General features: G+C 48.2%; 8 protein-coding genes across 8 annotated transcripts; 3 read left to right on the top strand and 5 right to left on the bottom strand.

Moving 5' to 3' along the window:
* Positions 1-1915: 1915 nt before the first annotated feature.
* On the top strand, positions 1916-2878 carry N7489_009272 (uncharacterized protein; the record flags this gene model as incomplete). The annotated part of the gene is made up of 1 exon (XM_056715022.1): positions 1916-2878. One exon carries the CDS (start codon positions 1916-1918, stop codon positions 2876-2878), a length of 963 nt encoding a protein of 320 aa, XP_056562644.1.
* An 861-nt stretch (positions 2879-3739) lies between these two features.
* On the bottom strand, positions 3740-4180 carry N7489_009271 (uncharacterized protein; the record flags this gene model as incomplete). The annotated part of the gene is made up of 1 exon (XM_056715021.1): positions 3740-4180. The coding sequence occupies one exon, from the start codon at positions 4178-4180 to the stop codon at positions 3740-3742; it is 441 nt and encodes a 146-aa protein (XP_056562643.1).
* Positions 4181-6388: 2208 nt separating this feature from the next.
* N7489_009270 (uncharacterized protein) lies at positions 6389-7309 on the bottom strand (the record flags this gene model as incomplete). Its single annotated transcript, XM_056715020.1, has 1 exon — positions 6389-7309. The coding sequence occupies one exon, from the start codon at positions 7307-7309 to the stop codon at positions 6389-6391; it is 921 nt and encodes a 306-aa protein (XP_056562642.1).
* Positions 7310-8656: 1347 nt separating this feature from the next.
* Positions 8657-9720, top strand: N7489_009269 (RNA polymerase II mediator complex subunit MED27 domain-containing protein; the record flags this gene model as incomplete). The annotated part of the gene is made up of 3 exons (XM_056715019.1): positions 8657-8785; positions 8842-9495; positions 9547-9720. Coding segments are annotated over 3 exons (957 nt in total), but the record flags the coding sequence as incomplete, so codon positions are not given.
* Positions 9721-9932: 212 nt separating this feature from the next.
* On the bottom strand, positions 9933-10418 carry N7489_009268 (uncharacterized protein; the record flags this gene model as incomplete). Its single annotated transcript, XM_056715018.1, has 1 exon — positions 9933-10418. The coding sequence occupies one exon, from the start codon at positions 10416-10418 to the stop codon at positions 9933-9935; it is 486 nt and encodes a 161-aa protein (XP_056562640.1).
* Positions 10419-11738: 1320 nt separating this feature from the next.
* On the top strand, positions 11739-12695 carry N7489_009267 (uncharacterized protein; the record flags this gene model as incomplete). The annotated part of the gene is made up of 1 exon (XM_056715017.1): positions 11739-12695. The coding sequence occupies one exon, from the start codon at positions 11739-11741 to the stop codon at positions 12693-12695; it is 957 nt and encodes a 318-aa protein (XP_056562639.1).
* Positions 12696-13083: 388 nt separating this feature from the next.
* N7489_009266 (uncharacterized protein) lies at positions 13084-14051 on the bottom strand (the record flags this gene model as incomplete). The annotated part of the gene is made up of 3 exons (XM_056715016.1): positions 13084-13220; positions 13271-13879; positions 13934-14051. 3 exons carry the CDS (start codon positions 14049-14051, stop codon positions 13084-13086), a joined length of 864 nt encoding a protein of 287 aa, XP_056562638.1.
* A 1387-nt stretch (positions 14052-15438) lies between these two features.
* N7489_009265 (uncharacterized protein) lies at positions 15439-16110 on the bottom strand (the record flags this gene model as incomplete). Its single annotated transcript, XM_056715015.1, has 3 exons — positions 15439-15572; positions 15643-15756; positions 15831-16110. 3 exons carry the CDS (start codon positions 16108-16110, stop codon positions 15439-15441), a joined length of 528 nt encoding a protein of 175 aa, XP_056562637.1.
* Positions 16111-17523: the final 1413 nt, after the last annotated feature.

Here is a 17523-nt window from a genome sequence, read left to right as displayed (position 1 = left end):
TACTGTTTGTTTCGTTATCTATCTACCTGACAATGTACTAAACTATATTGGTTATTCGTCCAGAACGTATGTGATTTGAAATCCTTGTCTTCGGCTACGGCACTCTCGTACGGAACTCAGGCTCATCAGAATGCCCTTGCTGCGGTCTTAAGGTTCGGATATTGGTAAGTTCAGTATTGAGCTCTATAGCAATGACTCTTCTAATTCTGACTCCACAAAGCTCGGAGCAAATCAGTCAATGTAACTGCCAGCCTCCATGTCCCCCATGTAATGCTGACTCAACATTAAACCTAGCTAGTGTGAAAGTGTCATGAATTCTCAGATGGACATGGAACATCATACATCCAATTGTGAATGCAGTGTTCGAAGGCAAGCACAATATAGCACATAATGCAACCTGAGACATTTAGTATTCCTCCTATATCGAGACCGAACAAAGCCTAGATAGAATGTTAACTATAATATATGGATGACGTGGTACTTTTCTAGGTTCTTGTCGGCTAATATCGTTACATATAGAGCCACTTTGCGTGTGTGAGTGGTTCGGAACGGACATGTCAAAAGTGCCAAAATCTAGCACGTATTCACAGGTAAATAGTCTAGGATTTCTCAATGTCCCTTGGCTCGGTTCCCTCATATCCTTCTGTCAAAATCAATTGAATTGCGGCTGTTTCCATTGTACGTTACCATCGAAAAGTCCAGGTTCAATCCCAAAAATGCGTTTTCTAAGTATCCTATCCCTCCTTGTTGTCGTGGCATACGCTATGCCAATTGAAGAAGCCCCGCCGGGCCCAGTAGCACCACCGGTATATATCACATAGTTCTATCGGAATGTTGGACATTCAACGCTCACATCTCCCACAGTTTGATTGCATTGTATGTTACCGTCGAGCTCCACATACGACATTTAAGATAAACGCGGAATAGTTTAAGTGTTAATGCTTATGGTTTGAATTAGCCGAACTTTTGGTTCGATGAGTGTCCTCCAACGTGAGTCTATCCCTATTCACTATAACTTTAGATCAACTTGTTCTAAACAAAGCTCAGCCGTCCCAAGGCATGTGCCGGGCCGGGAAATATTAGGGTGTGCTGTGTAAGTGTGAGCAATATTTTGTAGAAAGCCATTGTCTAAAGTGCATGGTTTATGTTGACTGATACTAATCGAAACACCAGACATCCTGCAGTTAAAAAGGCGAAATAGAAGCCTAATCTATGGCTTGGGCATTATATTGATCTATGGAATGAGAGGAAAATTTATAGCAAATGAATGATGAGATTAGTGCGCCTTACTTGCCCCACACGTATTAATTGGTGTAATGTTCAGGTTAGACATGGCAATCCATGGGGTCGAAGATTTGTTAATACCTACCTAGGTAGGTAAGTATAAGGACTTACCCAGGTACTGCTGGATGATTATTTTAGCGAGCTGCTTGGCATCTAGCATCTATAGCAATATAAGCTGTACGAAGTCGTGAACAGGGTGAAGCGAGGTCTGTGCTACCTATATATGGCACAGAAACAGAGCTTACTTTCCGTTGAATACTATAACATATAGTGTATGTCGTTTTATTTCATTGCCACATACAATCACACCTGTCGTTCCTGCGCAGTCACTCCCCGTCCGCCTTGTTCAGGGCCCGACAACCAACAACTCTTTATACAACCTTGGAAGCATCTGATAATTGGTTACATTTCTCAGTAACTTATAGCACTATGGCCTGATTTGGGCTGCAGTGTTTGAGTCCCAGCGTAGTACACTACGCTGAGGTCTCTACTTCTCAACGTTTGCTCAAATGTTTGCCGTGATGTCACCTGAAAGTGGGGGTTCACTTCCTTTTCACTTCCCACCTCTATTTAAACCCTCACACTCTCTCACTCCCACTTCATTTCTTCATCTACCATCACTCTGACCATCATGGAATCCATCATGGCTACCAATGTTATCAACAAGGGGACTCCAATCGCCCCACCTCCTGGCCCAGCTGAAGCTCCGGCAGTGTCCTTTTTGAGCTCTAAGTCTACAACCGCAGCAGTCAATCTTGAAGCCAAAGCACCATTCTCAGCTATCCAGGCCCTCTTTGATCATCTCCACACTCACCCTGACGATGTTGCTAAGCTCAACGCAACCTACCCTCACCGGGGCGTCATCAAGACTGCTGCTCTGCACAAAACTGAGTCGGATCAGAAGTTTACCATCGACCTCTCACCCATGCGAAACTCTCGAATTCCGGAAGTTCTACGTGAGTCCCTGGATCCTAATGGTCTGGCCGAGGTCCTCGACTTCTTCAACGCCCTCAGTGCTCAATATGTGCCCACCATACTGTCTTCTCTGAGTATCCTCGCCGGTACCGATCTTGCTGAAGCACACACCTCATACAATATGAACTATCGCCTGTGTGACTACAATCCTAACACGGCCGCCCCCGACTCATCGAATGGATGCGGAGCTCACACGGATTATGGGACCTTCTCCATTATCTTCCAGGATGGCACGCCCGGCCTGGAGCTCGAAGAAACCCCTGGCATGTGGGTTCCTGTCCCCGGAGATGCCACAGTTGTCCTGACTGGATGGTGTGCGGTTATTCTGAGTGGTGGCCGGGTTTCCGCCGCCAAACATCGTGTTCGCCGTGCCCCGGGCGTGCGTCGATTGAGCGCAGTCTTGTTCGTGGCCCCTGACCTTGACGTGAAACTGAAGCCTCTTGGTGATTCCCAGCCGGTCAGACCGTTCTCCGAGACTATCATGCGTGGAGACCTGGATGTTGAGACTTTCAAGGATGTCATGGGGAAGAGATGGCGATACCGGGAGGGAAATGAAGAGATGGACGATGCGGACTCTCTCTCCCAGGACAACGAGATTGAGAACATGGTATGGGGCTAAGCTTGGGGACACTAACGTCCAGTCTTCGGTACAGTGGCTTTGGGGTAATTGGCTCTGAGGCGACATGAACAGATAGAATTCGCTTTCTTCGTTTCTGGTCTTTCTGGCCGTGGCTTGGTTTTCTCTTCTTCTCTTTTCTTGATGTGTTGGTGCTAAGGCCTCCGTCTTTTATGGAGATGCCTGCATAGATAGCCACGCCGTTGCAAATTAGAGGAAATTCACTCTATAGCCATGCTATGAATTACGTGGCTTTAACATTTGACAAGTGCTGCTATTAGAATTCTCGTGTTGAACAGAGATTTGGCTTCAAAGCCGTTATACCAATAGTGTACATGGTCTTCGTAGCCACGGGTCTGCGTGCTAGGAAGTAGACGGCTATAAATTTCCGACTGCGAGTGTTCCCTTCGACCTTGCTAGCAGAAAAGAAGCTTATAACGTCTAGAGGATACCAACCTAAACGTCTACTGGGAGGAAGGATCCCTGGACATTCGTAACGGGAGAGGAATAGACGGGGAGAAAGTCCTGATTCCGCCGGGGGTACCTGAAATCACACCGCAATTATCCAGGCCGCCGAGGTTTATCAATTTAGTCAAAAACAATGTACTGTCCTAATTCTCCTCCGTCGTCTTTAGCAAAGTCTTAAGTATGAAGACCGAGTATGAAAGGAAAACTTCTCGAATTTCGTCATGAACCACATTATGTGCTACGCGGTTATCTTCTTTTCTACAGCCGATCCTAAGTATGAAATACATATGATAACAGGTAGAAGATATTAAATCGCTTGTCATTGATTGTCATTAAGGAAAGTGGTTGGTATACACGGTATTCAGCTCATACTCCGAGATATCATTCCATCTTCATTCAAGGGAGAGCAGCAGGGGAGTAGCTCTGGTCAGGCTTGACAACCTCACCACCAGCAACCTGCTTATCGGTATAGGCAGGCCAGATAATCTGGCGAGCCTCGTTGACAACAGAGAGGGTAGTGAAACCATTCTCCGCGCCGAACTGGTCGCTCCAGCCGGAGGTGACGGTGTATCCACCGCAGGTGACGGGGCCACCGTCGGCCTGGGAGGCAGGGCTCCCCTCCACAATGTAGGTGCAGGGAGTGGCATCGCCGGCGCCGGGGTAAATGCCGAAAGTCCAGGTGCAGGAGGTGTCTTCTTCGTTGCAGACACGCTTGGTGTCCTGGAGGGTCCACTGGGGGCTGTCGGCCATCATAGACTTAGCGGAAGTGTCCGCAGGGGCAGCGAAGGCCGAGGAGGCCAAGAGGCCAGTAGCAAGGAGGAGCTGGGTGAGCTGCATGATGATGGTTGAGTGATTGAGTGGTTGAGTGTCTGATTTGATTTTGAAGGATGATGAGGAGGATAGTATGGGAGGAACGGGCTATTTATGTGTTTTCCTACATGATATGATATCAAACTTGAGCCCATTGCAGGTCACATTTCGAAATAGAACTATAGGGATCCATGGATGTAACGTCGAGTCGGGTAACACCTGGAATACGTTGCTCCACAACGGTGTCTTGATTATGTGCAGACTTAGGTAGAAGTGAGACAGCCCTACAACATCCTATGATTTGTGCGTTATTCTCTATTCTTGATTTCTCCACATGGCTGCCAACATTGAACATAAATTCCTTTTTTATCTAAGACATCTTCAAAACCCAACCAATCGGATCATTGTATAGCTCCAGCTTCACCCCGCAAATGTGGTCAGACCGGCTGTCGATCACCGATGACTCTGTGCCAGATTCTCTCATACGAAGTACGAAGTGAGCAATATTGGATGGTCTGATTTCCAAGGGTCGAGAGAATTATTTTGGATGAACCCCGTAACCCCGGTTACGGACGCCACGATTTTCACGCCACCCTCAGGAACCCTGGAATGGTGAAACGGAAGAATGATAGAAGTGGGTTGGGACTCAAGAAGGGTATGTATTCATTGGAGAATAGCTGCTTGGGTAAGAACATTGCCAAGGTGCCCAGATGAAATGGCATCGGGGCATCTTTGATGAATAGCCGACCTGCCCCGGACCGCATTCCATATCCGGGATAATAATTAAGCTGTATTTAGATACACTTTTACGGAGTATACATTAATAGATCATAACAATTCAATTTCCAGAACCCACACTTAGGCTTCCCATTTTTCGTTCTGGTTAGGCCCCCCATCTCTGTTCTGGAGAGTCGAGGTCTAAATCGAGCAGTTCAGCTGATGGCCACTTGTCTTTTTTTGTCCTCGCCACGTATCAGCCGCAAGATGTTCCGAAGCTAAGATCATATTGCAGATGATTCTCCGATTTATGCGGCCTTCAATATGAAGGGATCTCGAGTGATCCGGGGCTGCAGTATCCGCTGGTCCTTGCCCCCACTCTTTCGTATTTTCCAAGTAGGCAGTGACCACCTCGTTAAGAGCTTTCCGCTTATTTCCCAAATATGTTGTATAGACCGCAAGTTCGATTTGGGTTGGCTAGTACTTCCGTGAATTCCGATTTGAGGCGGTGAAGGGTTTGCCTTTTCCTTGATTATCAGGTCGCGAGCCTTCTCCCAAGGGCGTGCTCCTTCCAATATCAGTTTCGCATGACGTATCGTGTTAGGCAAGCCATGGTCCAGGCCGCCACTGCCCCATCCCATCAATTCAATTCAGAAATAATCGAACAAAATCATCCTATCGAGGCAAGTTAACCAGAGCGTGAGAGCGTTGCTGACGGTGGAGTCGGGTTCTACCGCGGTGACCTTTAGAATGGAAAGCGCACTTTCCTGGCTAGGAAGGCGGTATGTGTGGCTATTTATAAAATATCGAGTCCTTTGGCCTCAGGCCATCAATATATATGTTGTATCTTTCATAACAATAGCTTGTGGCGAATTTGGTTGTTCATGATGACCATGGCTCACTAAGATCTGGGGACTTTGAAGGGGGTAAACTTGGTCATCGATCTCACAAATTGCTATATCCGTACTTTGGGTCCAAGGAAAGCCGACAGATATTGTACCTTCCAAGTGCGACCACATTCGCGTTCATCCGGGGATCTCCTGGAATCGATGACATCGAGTGGGGAAGTCTAGGTGATCCGTTGACACGACCTGCGGGAACGGTCGCCTGGGAGGTGCACATGAAGCTCGTTGCGGTATACGGGGCTCGTTGGAGTATGGTGGTGACATCGACCTCGATTCCGTGAGGTCCTTTGAACCCATCTTCGTATAGAATGCAGCCGGCTGGAGAAAACTTCCATCTCTGCGGGGGATTTACTGGGAAGTTACGGGGAAACCGTTTGTTGGTTACATACACCACATCCTCCATATATGAACACGAACTCATTCTGGGTTCGCTTAAAATGAAAAACTAGCTTACTACAGTAGCATGAAATCACGAGCCGGGCTTGCCCGTGAGATAAATCACGCCGCGCCTATCAGTAGCATACTTGTCTTCATTCCATAGGAAAGTATAGTTTATGGTTGAAACTGGGCTTGCTCGGTAAAGAGATTCAAACCCAGGGGCAAAATCTCTTCTTCACTCGGTAGTGTACATGACATCCGTCCGTGCGGTGTACTTGACACCTCTAAACACATCGTCTCCACCATGTAACAAGTTCCTTTGTTGGAAGATGAGAACAGACCCCGTCTTTGGGAACACCCGAACCGCCTCTCTCGGATTCGTCCCAGCCATGAATGAGGTGGCACCGCCTAGAAGAGTCTCAGTCTCCGAAGTACAATCACGGTCGCCAACTTGAACATCCTTGGACCCAACCTCAACAGGGTCAGTATCCCAGTCCTTTCCAAACCCAAACATCAAATTCGACTTCTCCGCCTCGTCAATATGAGGCTGCAGCTCTTCCATATCCTGTTCCCCGTCTCCATTCAAATACAATTGAATGGTATAAAGTGACTTCTCTAGCCCGTCAGGCGTAACATAACACGCATCCCAATGAGGTCGGAAATAATCCCCGCCCTCATAACGTAGAAACCGAAGGCGCTCATTCAGCCGACTGAGACGGAGTACTTCACCCCGTTTCGCTGGCCCGAGACCTGTAACGATGGGTTTGCTCTGGACACGGTCGAGTTCACACTCGCGTATGAAAGGCATGAGTCGCTCCAAGATTCTGTCGGCAATTTCCGGCGAGTCCAATATAATTCGTTCACTTTTGCGTGAGTCGAGGGCCATTACTTGGTTGCCGCCGCCGGCGTTGATCATCGCCGGTTCCCATGCGGGGGGCGACAGGGTCGAGTCTGGGAGTTGAGTCCTTGTTGACTCTTCTGCTAGACGGATGAGCTCTTTGCATTCGGCTTCGGTGAAGATGTTGTCCACTATAACGGCGAAATGGCCTTTGTATTCGCTGATCGGTGGGGATGTATGCTCGAAATCAAGTTTGCGGAGGGTTGCATTTGGGGCTGAACCCTGGAGGAAGTCATCTTCGATCTTTTGGTCTGTCATTGTTGCTGTGGTCTCAAAATGTGGGAATTCGAATCTTTTTATTTTGTTTTGGGGGCGGAGCCTCTTCTACCCCACTTTTTTTGAGGCTCTGCTCGGGGGCGCAGTTGATCCCCACCTGGTGAATTGCGAATTGTCGTGGCAGCCCAAGGATCGATGAAAAGACATTCGCATCTCCTCGAAATTTTCGTCTTCAATCAGCTTCATTGTAGCATGAAGGAAAGCTTGAGATTTATTGAGCAATTATCCAGAAACTCTAGGGTTGTTCTTGTGAGTCGATCATACCTTGATACATTCATCAATTCCCAGAATGCAGCGGTTACGTAAGGCCCGTCACGCTTGAGGCAGTCGTGTGTCGGATTCTGGTCTGTGTGGGGTATGCCGAAAGACAGATGCCTCACCTGTCCTGCCCATGATGAATTTCAAGGTGTGAAAGTTGCCGTGCTGGTTGATGTTGATGGGTCCTGGTGAAGGTGGACAGGAAGTATCGGATGATGGGCTACAGGAGTCTCTACAGACCAGCCAAGGTCGAGACAGCATGCTGGAGAGCTAATTCTACGAAGAAGTTTGCAGAAGTGAGACAATGGAGGACTTGTTCCATCCAGTCTCTATAGCTTCGTTGGCCAACAAAGCGACATAGACTGCACCCGGTGCGGCTCCTTAGATTTTTTTGCGTCCAGATAATTCTGTAACGGGAGGGTTCTTATTCATCAAAGCCGCACCTGGGCAGCTTCATTAGCAAAAGCTTGCTTCAAACTGAACTCACTCAGGGTAAGACCGGCCACCTAGGGTCAAAGACACAGGTAGTGTGATGGAGCTGTAATTCAAGGCAGTTACGAATTAGGGACCTTTCAAAACCTTTCAAAACCTTTCAAAGGGGAATACCCGAATCAAATTTGGAAAGGAAATGGAAGTGCACTCCAGGTACCTAGAAAAATAAGAGTATGTAAGCATTGACTCAGCCACTTGTGGCACAGGAGATTGTGGCTGGAGTTTCCTGATTGGTTCACGGCCCATCTCATCTCTCACATCCTCCCATCCTCTCATTACTGAAACAGCTTTAAGCAACAAAAATATCATTATCTGTCATCCAACATCAAAAACACACTCTCTTATTCGACTCTGGAAACTTTTATTTGACACTTCATTATATAACAGACGATACGGGGTGATCTCATCGCCCGCAAAACAATCACTGCGATAACTCGTTGCCTTCCACCTTGCTTGATTGTGCACTTCGAAACTCAGGTGCCTATTCAAATATATATCTATATAACTTATCCCCTGAGGCCAATTCGGGACATTTTTGGGGCATATTTGACCATTTAATCGAGTCACTCACAAAAAGCCATCTCAACTGCCCAGTCGATGGCTGCTACCAATCAGAACTCCGTGACTGGCACCAGGGAAACTTCAGGGCTGGACTCGGAGATTCAACTTGTTTCATCATTAGCAAAACTACAAGAACTCGAACGCAAGGTAAGTACAGGAGCCCTTGCAACTCTGCCACAAAATCAAGTTAACAAGATATCCAGATCCATGAACTGCGTGGATTCATGCCTCAAGGCCTACTAGAACCTCTAGTGCCTATTGCAAATCCAGATAAAGTGGCACTCGGCAATCCAGTCGCTGAAACACCGCGGGTTCTCCGGGCTAGTCTGGATGAGACCGCACGCGCACGCGTCGCTGATGTCCAGCAATTTCAGTCCTTGTGGCGGGATCCGGAATTGACGTCCGTATGGGCACATGTTGAATCACGCATCAAGGAAGCCAATGGTCAGCTTCTTCAGCCGACGGGGAAGTGGGAAAGGGATTATGACGTTCTTCTAGAAGAGCTAGCGCAAAAGGAAAAGTCCAAAATAGATGAGCGTCAGCGCGAGAACGAAGAGGCTGAACGTACTAAAGCGCAGTCTACCGAGGGCGAATGGAAGAATGTTTTGGAGCGATTTGCTCAGCGGGATATGCCAGGTGTACGGGTTATCAAGGACTTGGATGGGACTTCACTAGCAGTAGCACTTGTCAGAGCTGGTGTTGTCTTCCAGGTCAAAGGAGTATCTTTCCCTGGCTCTCCGATCTCTGGCTGGGAGGTTTCAAGCAAGATCGCTGGCCGGTCACCTACGAAACTTGAGAATGCTATACTGGGATGTGTGGAGTCACGGCCACGGAAATGGGACCTTGCTTTCTTGCTGGTATGTTATGTTTCTGACTCTGGAGGAGACACTTGCTAATTACCGATGCAGGATATGATTTCTTCCTATGCGGATATCAAGCAGACACCATGCGTCAAGTGCAATCGCCTGACTGATAACGGCGCCCAACTGCCAACCCTCCGACGACCTCAGGCGAATCAACAGTCTGTTGATGGACCAGCACGTATATACACCTTTGACGCATTGCACTATGGGTGCGCCTGATTGGAGAACCTGGGCAGGTCTCTTGGAACTCGGAGGAAAATTTTAGAAGGCTGCCACCCCATTGGCCTACATTTTTCATCAGCTCATCAGCTTTTGGGAAAAGAATTATTGAAACGTTCTAAGCGATCTCTCTGGATGTAAAAACATAACATGTAAATTACCCTCCGACACCCACATTTTCCTTTCACCTTCCCCCGTCCCATCAATTGCCATCAACGACTATGCTTCCCATAGATACTATCATGCCAAAATTCCGCCGGATACTCAACCCCATTCCGATCCCAATATCGCATTGGCACACAATGAACCTCCTCCTTCCCGACCCATTCCCCCCGCCGAACCCTGCCCCCGTTGCAATACTCAACAGCACTCCAGGTCCCGTGGTCCGGGACGTGGTACTTCCTAGTGCGGAAATCATAGCATTCGCCCGCGGGCTGCCGCACCCAGGGAAACGGGCTGTAGTTCGAGTCGGGGTCGTTGGGGTTGCTCCCCCATCGGGACCATTCTTGTCTTGTGGGTCCGGACCGGGATCGAGAGGATGATCTCCTGGTCTTGCTTTTGGGCTGGCCTATTCGGCCAACGTAGATGTCTGGCCCTTTGCCTGTTAGGACGTCAAAGAAGCGCCAGCGGCGTGGCCAGCGTTGTGGGTTGCCGGGGCGTGGATCTTTGGGCCAGATCCAGCCTAGTTGGGAAGGCATTGTCTTTTTCGGATCGGATACTTTGTCGGTGATGGCTTGGGGATGATGTTGGGCATGGAAAAGTTAGGCTACGCGGTTGGTAGAGATTATTTTCATGGGTAGGAAGGAGAAGAGGTAGGAGACCAGATAGCTTCTTTTATATTCTACGCTTTAAAATCCCAGTCAATGGACGCTTGAATAGCTTCCCGCGGCTTTCTTTATCTGTAAGACAGACTCCGATTGTCAATTGTAAAGAAGTAAGACATCAAGCTTTGTTGTGTATTCGTTTGTCTTTGCGCAGGAATTGAAACAGAACTGAACGCCTCATTGCTCCAGATGTCGCAACAAAGGGACATCTGGAACATCCGGCTGCATGCATATATTCCCGTAGGCAGAGGGTGGCTCAGACGATCAATAAAAGAGTATCTATGTATGTTGTATTTTATCTTTTTGTTGGGGCAACATGCACAACCCCATGTAGTCAGGTACACCCTTCCCGGCATCCTTTGGACATAGATCCAACTATCTAAGCACATACCTATGCAGGTAGATCATACAGGCCGACTAGGTAATAATCCACGCAGCGACTAAGCGAACAATGACCCTTCCAAGGTTGGAAATGAAACACATAAACATCTTGTGCCAAAAATATCTCGATTCTGATTTTGCTTCATTAATCGGCATTCTGAACATCAATACCCTCGCATCAAGCGACATCTCTTCAACACCATAGCTCCATCAAATTATCTGCGGAGGTCCCCAGCCCTGGGCTAATGGATCGCAATAAAAAGGGTCCATGCCACCAAGACTATGTCCGGCACCAAGACCACCGCACCGTAAGCCAGTCAATTCCCAAAAGATGATGTTCAAAGAAGAGAGGGAGACAAGGCCTACCGACACGCTGACATCTGCAATATAGTCTTCCAGGAAGGTGATGTGATGTATGAGGCAGTAAGGCGAAAGCTCCCAGAAAGGCAAGAATACGCCTGCGCATGTCACTCGAGGAACCGACACCGAAGCTACAGCTCCCGCTCAAAGTAATAGCAGGGCTAACAACATCGATCAGACAGATATCAAAAAGGGAGTCATGACTCCAACGCAAGAATCTCAAAGGGGAGCGGTAGGGCAAGAAGGACAAATCAGGAAGTGACCAACGAGGGATCCGGACTGCAAAACCAGGCTGCGCAAACAGGAACCCCAGGGCTAAGAGGGACAATCGAGAACATACTAGTGAGGAAGTGATGACCCCAAGTAAGTGATGACCCCAAGTCAAGGCAGTACCTCTCAGACGGAGCCCCATCGCCAGGGCGATTTTCGAAAACAAGATGACTTCCACCAACAATGACCCTGACATCAACAGCCATCTTCTCATCAACACAACAACGCGCCATGTCTTTCAACCCAGACTATGCCGGCCGTCAAGACAATGCTTCCTATCCCTGCCATATTCACCAGCAATGCTATATTCACCAGCGCAGCCCTGTCATCCAGCCCGGCGATCTCTACCCGAAGAGTGATGTCTACCATCGACGGGTCAATTCCCCGCAAACAATAGTGCCTATGGACAATGAAGAATATCAGGCCTATAGCAGAGATGTTCACAGTACTATCAGTCAACAAGGCATGACCCAGCAACTTGATGTTCTTGGGCAAGACTTTGATACCCAAGAAGTTAGCAATGCTATCCAGCATGCCGGTATCCGTTACCCAGGATTTTCCTCCCAGGCACGCATGCTTCTCGAACCATTCAAAAGCGACATTGGCAACGTCCACCAGGAAGCTGGTAACTACCAAGGCATTTTCCCCGAAGCACCCATGGCTTTTGAGCAGATCAATGAGAGTGACATCCACCCGGCTCATGAAGTTATGGATCTAGAGCCATTCGACAGCAAGTACAATGAACTCTACCAGCAGGGAGTCAACATGAACTCCCGAACTGACTTGAATGACCGTCAGCCAAACCAGGCGTATGAGGCATACGGTCCCAACGCCGCAGACTTCACCAAGACCGAAGCCACCGCTGGGGAATCCAGAATAGGAAAGGCAGAGGCGCTGCGAAAGGCTTTGGACGAGCCATTCGACATTGACGTCATGCTCAGCTGCAACAACGTGCTGCTGGCCACAGCTGCGAGCTACCACATGGCCGGCCTTGCGAACTCCTACGCAAAACATCAAATCAGCCGTCCAGCGGATGCCAATCGGCACCTCGAGCATGATTGGATCATGGGAACCCTGAAGGTCAACCTCATCTACCTCGAGGCTCGCCGGCGCCGTGAGCAAGCCATGAAGGAAAACTGAGGCTAAAGTGAGGCCCAGGTGAAGGTGCCCGGTGCCAGATCGAAGTCAAGTCGGGTAGGAAATCTGTCCGTGATGTGAGGACATATTGAGGAAGAATACCTTGAAATGGAGGGTTGATGCAACAGAGGTTGTATTGTATGCAAGAATCAAAGATACTAAAAAATATCAAAATCTCCAACCGACCATCATCGCTTATTATAAGTAAAATAAACAGATTAGACAAAGGATGAAATGCAAAAATAAATAAATACACATGCTAATAAAAGTATCACGCAACGCCGTCTTCCTGCTATTATCGTAAATCCAGATCGCTTTAGCAATGCAACGCCCTAAAATAAAAGGAATGTGTTCATGACAAGTCAATTCGAGTGCACCAAGTGGGTGCTTTTCAAGTGGCGAGAACGCCAGCACTGCCCGCAAACCAGGTGAAAGAAGCGAATGTGATGACGGCCATGCCGACGGTGAATTTGATGGCTAGGCGACTGGTTTCGGACAGGGCGCCGCTACAGGTGGCGCACTTGAATTCTGGACAAAAGTTAGCAGCCTGTTCAAACGAGGATGGTTTAAATGCTCACCATTCAGTGGGGTATACGGCTGGGGGGTGTACATCCCAAATACGTAACCGCCGTTCTGCGAGCTCAAGTGTCCGGCGCTTGCGACATCGCTGATTTCTTTATCGGCATCATAGACGATCAGAGTATACGACGCGGTAAGCAACGGAATGGTGGCTGATTTCTGGTATTTTCCAGTATCCCACACGATGCTTCCAGTCTCCTTTACGGTCATGTTGGAAGAGAGCGTATATTTCATAGCGTTGAGACTGCACGAAGCCACGACGTTGACTGCAGACGGCGTGACCGACAAGGAGGTATAGTTCCACACAAATGTCACATCCTCGCCGATCTTGTAGTAGGTCGTTGACGAGGAAGCGGGGGTGATCATGGACACACCGCCAGGAGCGGCAGCAGGGTCAATGGAGATCGAGCTGGTAGCGGTAGTCTTGCTTGTTCCTGTCTTCGTCCCAGTTTCTGTGCCAGTCTTCTCGGAATCGGTTGCAGTTCCTGTTTTGGTGTCGGTATTTGAGTCGGTATTTGTCCCAGTGGTGGTTCCGGTAGAAGTCTTAGGGGCAGCGGAGGTATCCGTGGTAGGTTCGGAGGGTTCAGCTGTTGCTGTCTCTGTGGTGTCTGAAGGGAAGTCAGCATCAAGGGTACAATGGTATGATGAGAGCCCTCAATTACCTGCTCGCTTATCCAAGTGACCGCCCAGAAGTTCTCCATAGGGTGGCCATGGCCAAGCCGATGATATGGTTCCCAGCAACAGGATGGTGCAAAGCACGCTCAGTATGAAACACCGCATGTCGAGGATTGGGAAAAAGATCTGGAGGTTCGAAAAATTAAGCGACCGAGGTGTTACTCCTTGGGCTGAAAGGCGGATTGATCACGCCCCTTGCACAACCCGGTGTGACCTGTCAAAAAGAAAGGCCTCGAAACAGGCTTATCGATTTGGTTTCGGTACCAAGCAATTTCGGTTGCTACGGAAGGACGATCAAAAGGACGTGGAGTGCAGAATATGGTATTGATCCCCCCAGTCTTGGCGCTAAAACATGCAGATCTCGCGAAGGAATTTCGCGATTGTAAATAACTTCAGAGCAGTAAACGAATGTACGAATGTCTTCACAGATGATTAGAGAGAAGGGGAAGAAACAGAGAAAGAGAAGATGCGATGTTTGAGTATTGCGGGGCTAAGCCCAAATAGGTAGTGGCTGTCCAGCATGTGAGACATCAGCTATTTATAGGCAAAACTATTGGGAGGGTGATTTATTGTGGTTTATTTGACTATACGGAGTATCTATCTCTTCAATTGTGAGTACAAAATGACCTCTAAATTATAAGACATGGTCATTTCTCATTCTTCACTTTATTAGGGGACTGTACGGAGTATCCATGGATATCACATCAAACTAAAACAAAGGTTTCAGTTTCAGGCACAATATAAGTGATACTTCAATCCATCCTGGCGAGACACTCACCCAAGTCATTCGAGTTTGGCCAGCATTCCAGTCATTCCAAGAATATACAACCCAAGATAAGCAAATGATGGCCATAAACCATGACATAGTATAGTTGCACAACGCAACAAAACCGCAGAAGAGCCATCAACGACAAGGTCCTTATCACCCAGCGGCATATTTCTTCTGGTCCTACTATGGAAGTGCATATGATGATAACTATTAGAACCGATGTTTGATGTCAGCCGTGTTGTAAACGACAACGAACCTAAAGTAGACATCTATTATCGCCACCTAGCTGCTGGTACCCAAGGTCGAGCATGTCTCGGTTCCGCCGAAGAAGTTTCCCAAATATGGGGGTGGCGATCTAACCACAGTCATGGTCACCCAAAACCATTGGGAGTACAGGGATCGGAATGGAGAAGAAGGATGGGCGGGGATATATATGATACTCTCTACTATTTCTGATAGGGAGACATGGAAGGATAGAGTGGATGTGGCGCTAGTGGGGATTTGTATAGAGAATTTGATATCAGAGCGCTCCTGGAACATCCATGGATCTTAGGATAAATAACTAGTAGAATAATCAATGTGCTATCAATTAAGCCTAACTTATACGCTGAAACATGCTGAAATTAAAGCCCAGTAAAAGTTCCAAATCTCAAAGAGAACACGGAAACTAGAAAGCACGTATCACAATCTGATGTTCGCGGCGAGATGAAATCCCAAATCCCTCTAAGCAGAGCTCTTGGGAACAGGGCTGAGCTGGATTCTGTCACATCCAGCCGGGAGAGCAGGCTCCTGAACAGTCTTGCTGAGGAAGTGCAAGTTGGGGAGCAACTGGCCGGCCTCCACATCGGCGGGGCACCCTAAAAGAGGAGTCAGCCATTTGCACTCGGCAAGATCATTCCTTGGAAAGGGGACATAGTAAGAACTTACACAACCATCCATCCCAGGTCTCACTGGGGCCCTGGACTCCGTGGCGGCCGATAGAGAAGCCCTTCGAGCCATGGGTGGGATTAACGCTGATCTGGGCGCGCTCCTTGCGGACGCCTACATGGTACCAACATCGTTAACATTCAAGTTCAGGAAACAGTCTCATCTAGATCCGAGCAGAGCTATCTTACCTTCCACGTTGATCAAGTCGAGAGTCCAGGGGGCCTTGGTCTCAGTATCCAAGACGATGGTGCCGTTGACGAAGGAGAAGGCGGCGGCGCGGCTGGCCGGGGCTCCCGAGAAGACAGCTTCGCTGTTGAGCGGGTCACTGATCAGTCCGTGGCCAACGGAGAGGTACAGGTCGTTGTGGGAGCTGTTGCTGGCGCCGGAAGTCTTCAGGTTGAAGAGCTTCTCGGATGGGGCGGCAGCCACAGCGGTGGCTAGGAGAGCGACGGTGGCGAAGAACTTCATTTTGGATGGTAGGGGAAGAGGTTGAGTTGGGGAGATTTGAAGTTAAGGATTGCTCGAGGGTGTTTGATTGTTTTTATATCTTCTTTTCAAGAGAGGGGTAGAATTTTGACGGGGAAGTGACGCATTTATATGCTTTGGGATATCCATGGGAGACAGTCGATGAACACATGCTCCACGGTGGAGTATAGGGCCGACTGTTTCGAGTATCCAAGGCTGATGCGGATCCTCCGTTGGCGTCCTTTAAGATCAAAATAGAAGCCGTCATTGGTAAAGCATAGAACTCTCGATTTATGCTTCTTCTACTTCCCTTGACTCAGCCTTCTGGCGATGCCACTCTTCTGCTTTTTTCCTTTGTTTTTGTTCGCAGCATGCAAGGCGCTGGCAACTTTTGGGCCGACATAACAACTATGGCTGCAGGATCTTGCCTGATCCACGCTCCTGTATCAGAACCGGCGTATATGGGGTAAACGAAAGGACTAACGCACCGGATACTGATTACAATCGACATGCTGGAAGTCATTAAGTGGGTACCTGACTACCTATACCATCCGAACCAGTCATGATTGTGGTCGAGTGCAGATCACACCCACTGGTGCCCCTTCTATCCATCGATGGAAGGAAGACAAAGATTGGTGATCTCAATGATGTGCTTTTGCTCCCTATGATAGGGTTTCACGGTGATCTCAGGTGAACCTTGGAATTCTGTTTCAATGATTTCATATCACAAGAAAACACATCAATCATACTGAAACCCTTTCCGCCACTGAAATAAAAGAAGACAAACGAATGCCAAGATTCCCGTGGAGCCTTTTCCCCTGAATCCTGTCTGGCTTGTCGATGAATATCGGGTCGTTGCGACTCTTACGGAGTACTTTGCATAAACGAAAATCTCTTGCCTATTTGGCTCGGTATATCCTCGCTTCTATATTTTTTCTCTTGCATCATTGATAATTTGTGGTCCCACCAGAAATAGAACACGGCTGAAAACATGGAAAGTTGAGGAGCCATTAGAAATATTATTAGAATATCCGGCCCCTTTCTTTGATGAGTTATCGGGAAGTACGGAGTAGCATAAGGCACTGAAATACTGACATGTTCTTTCATACTTGGCGTACATCATGGCCAGTGTAAATGAACGCATGGCTTTGAGTTAAACGGCAGCTTGCCTCTATGCGTGCTAGAAGCCCTTGGTACTGTCCCACAGGGCGTTTTAAGCATGTGCCTAGTGGATACCATCTACGGCAATGAAGTAACTATAGGTACGAATTATGCAGTACTTAGAGAGTACACCGTGTTCAACCGTGCAATCGCATAAAGGGTATCGGCATTGTCATTGTCATTCATCATCTCGTGAAACCCACTAGTTATCGTACATGAATATCCCCAGAGTAAAAAGGAATATAGCCTGCTCAA

Source organism: Penicillium chrysogenum (genome assembly GCF_028827035.1).
Source record: "Penicillium chrysogenum strain IBT 35668 chromosome Unknown utg000005l_segment0_segment0, whole genome shotgun sequence".
NCBI lineage: Eukaryota > Fungi > Ascomycota > Eurotiomycetes > Eurotiales > Aspergillaceae > Penicillium > Penicillium chrysogenum.
Note: the sequence above shows the minus strand (reverse complement) of the source record. Positions and strands in the feature narration are given on the sequence as shown.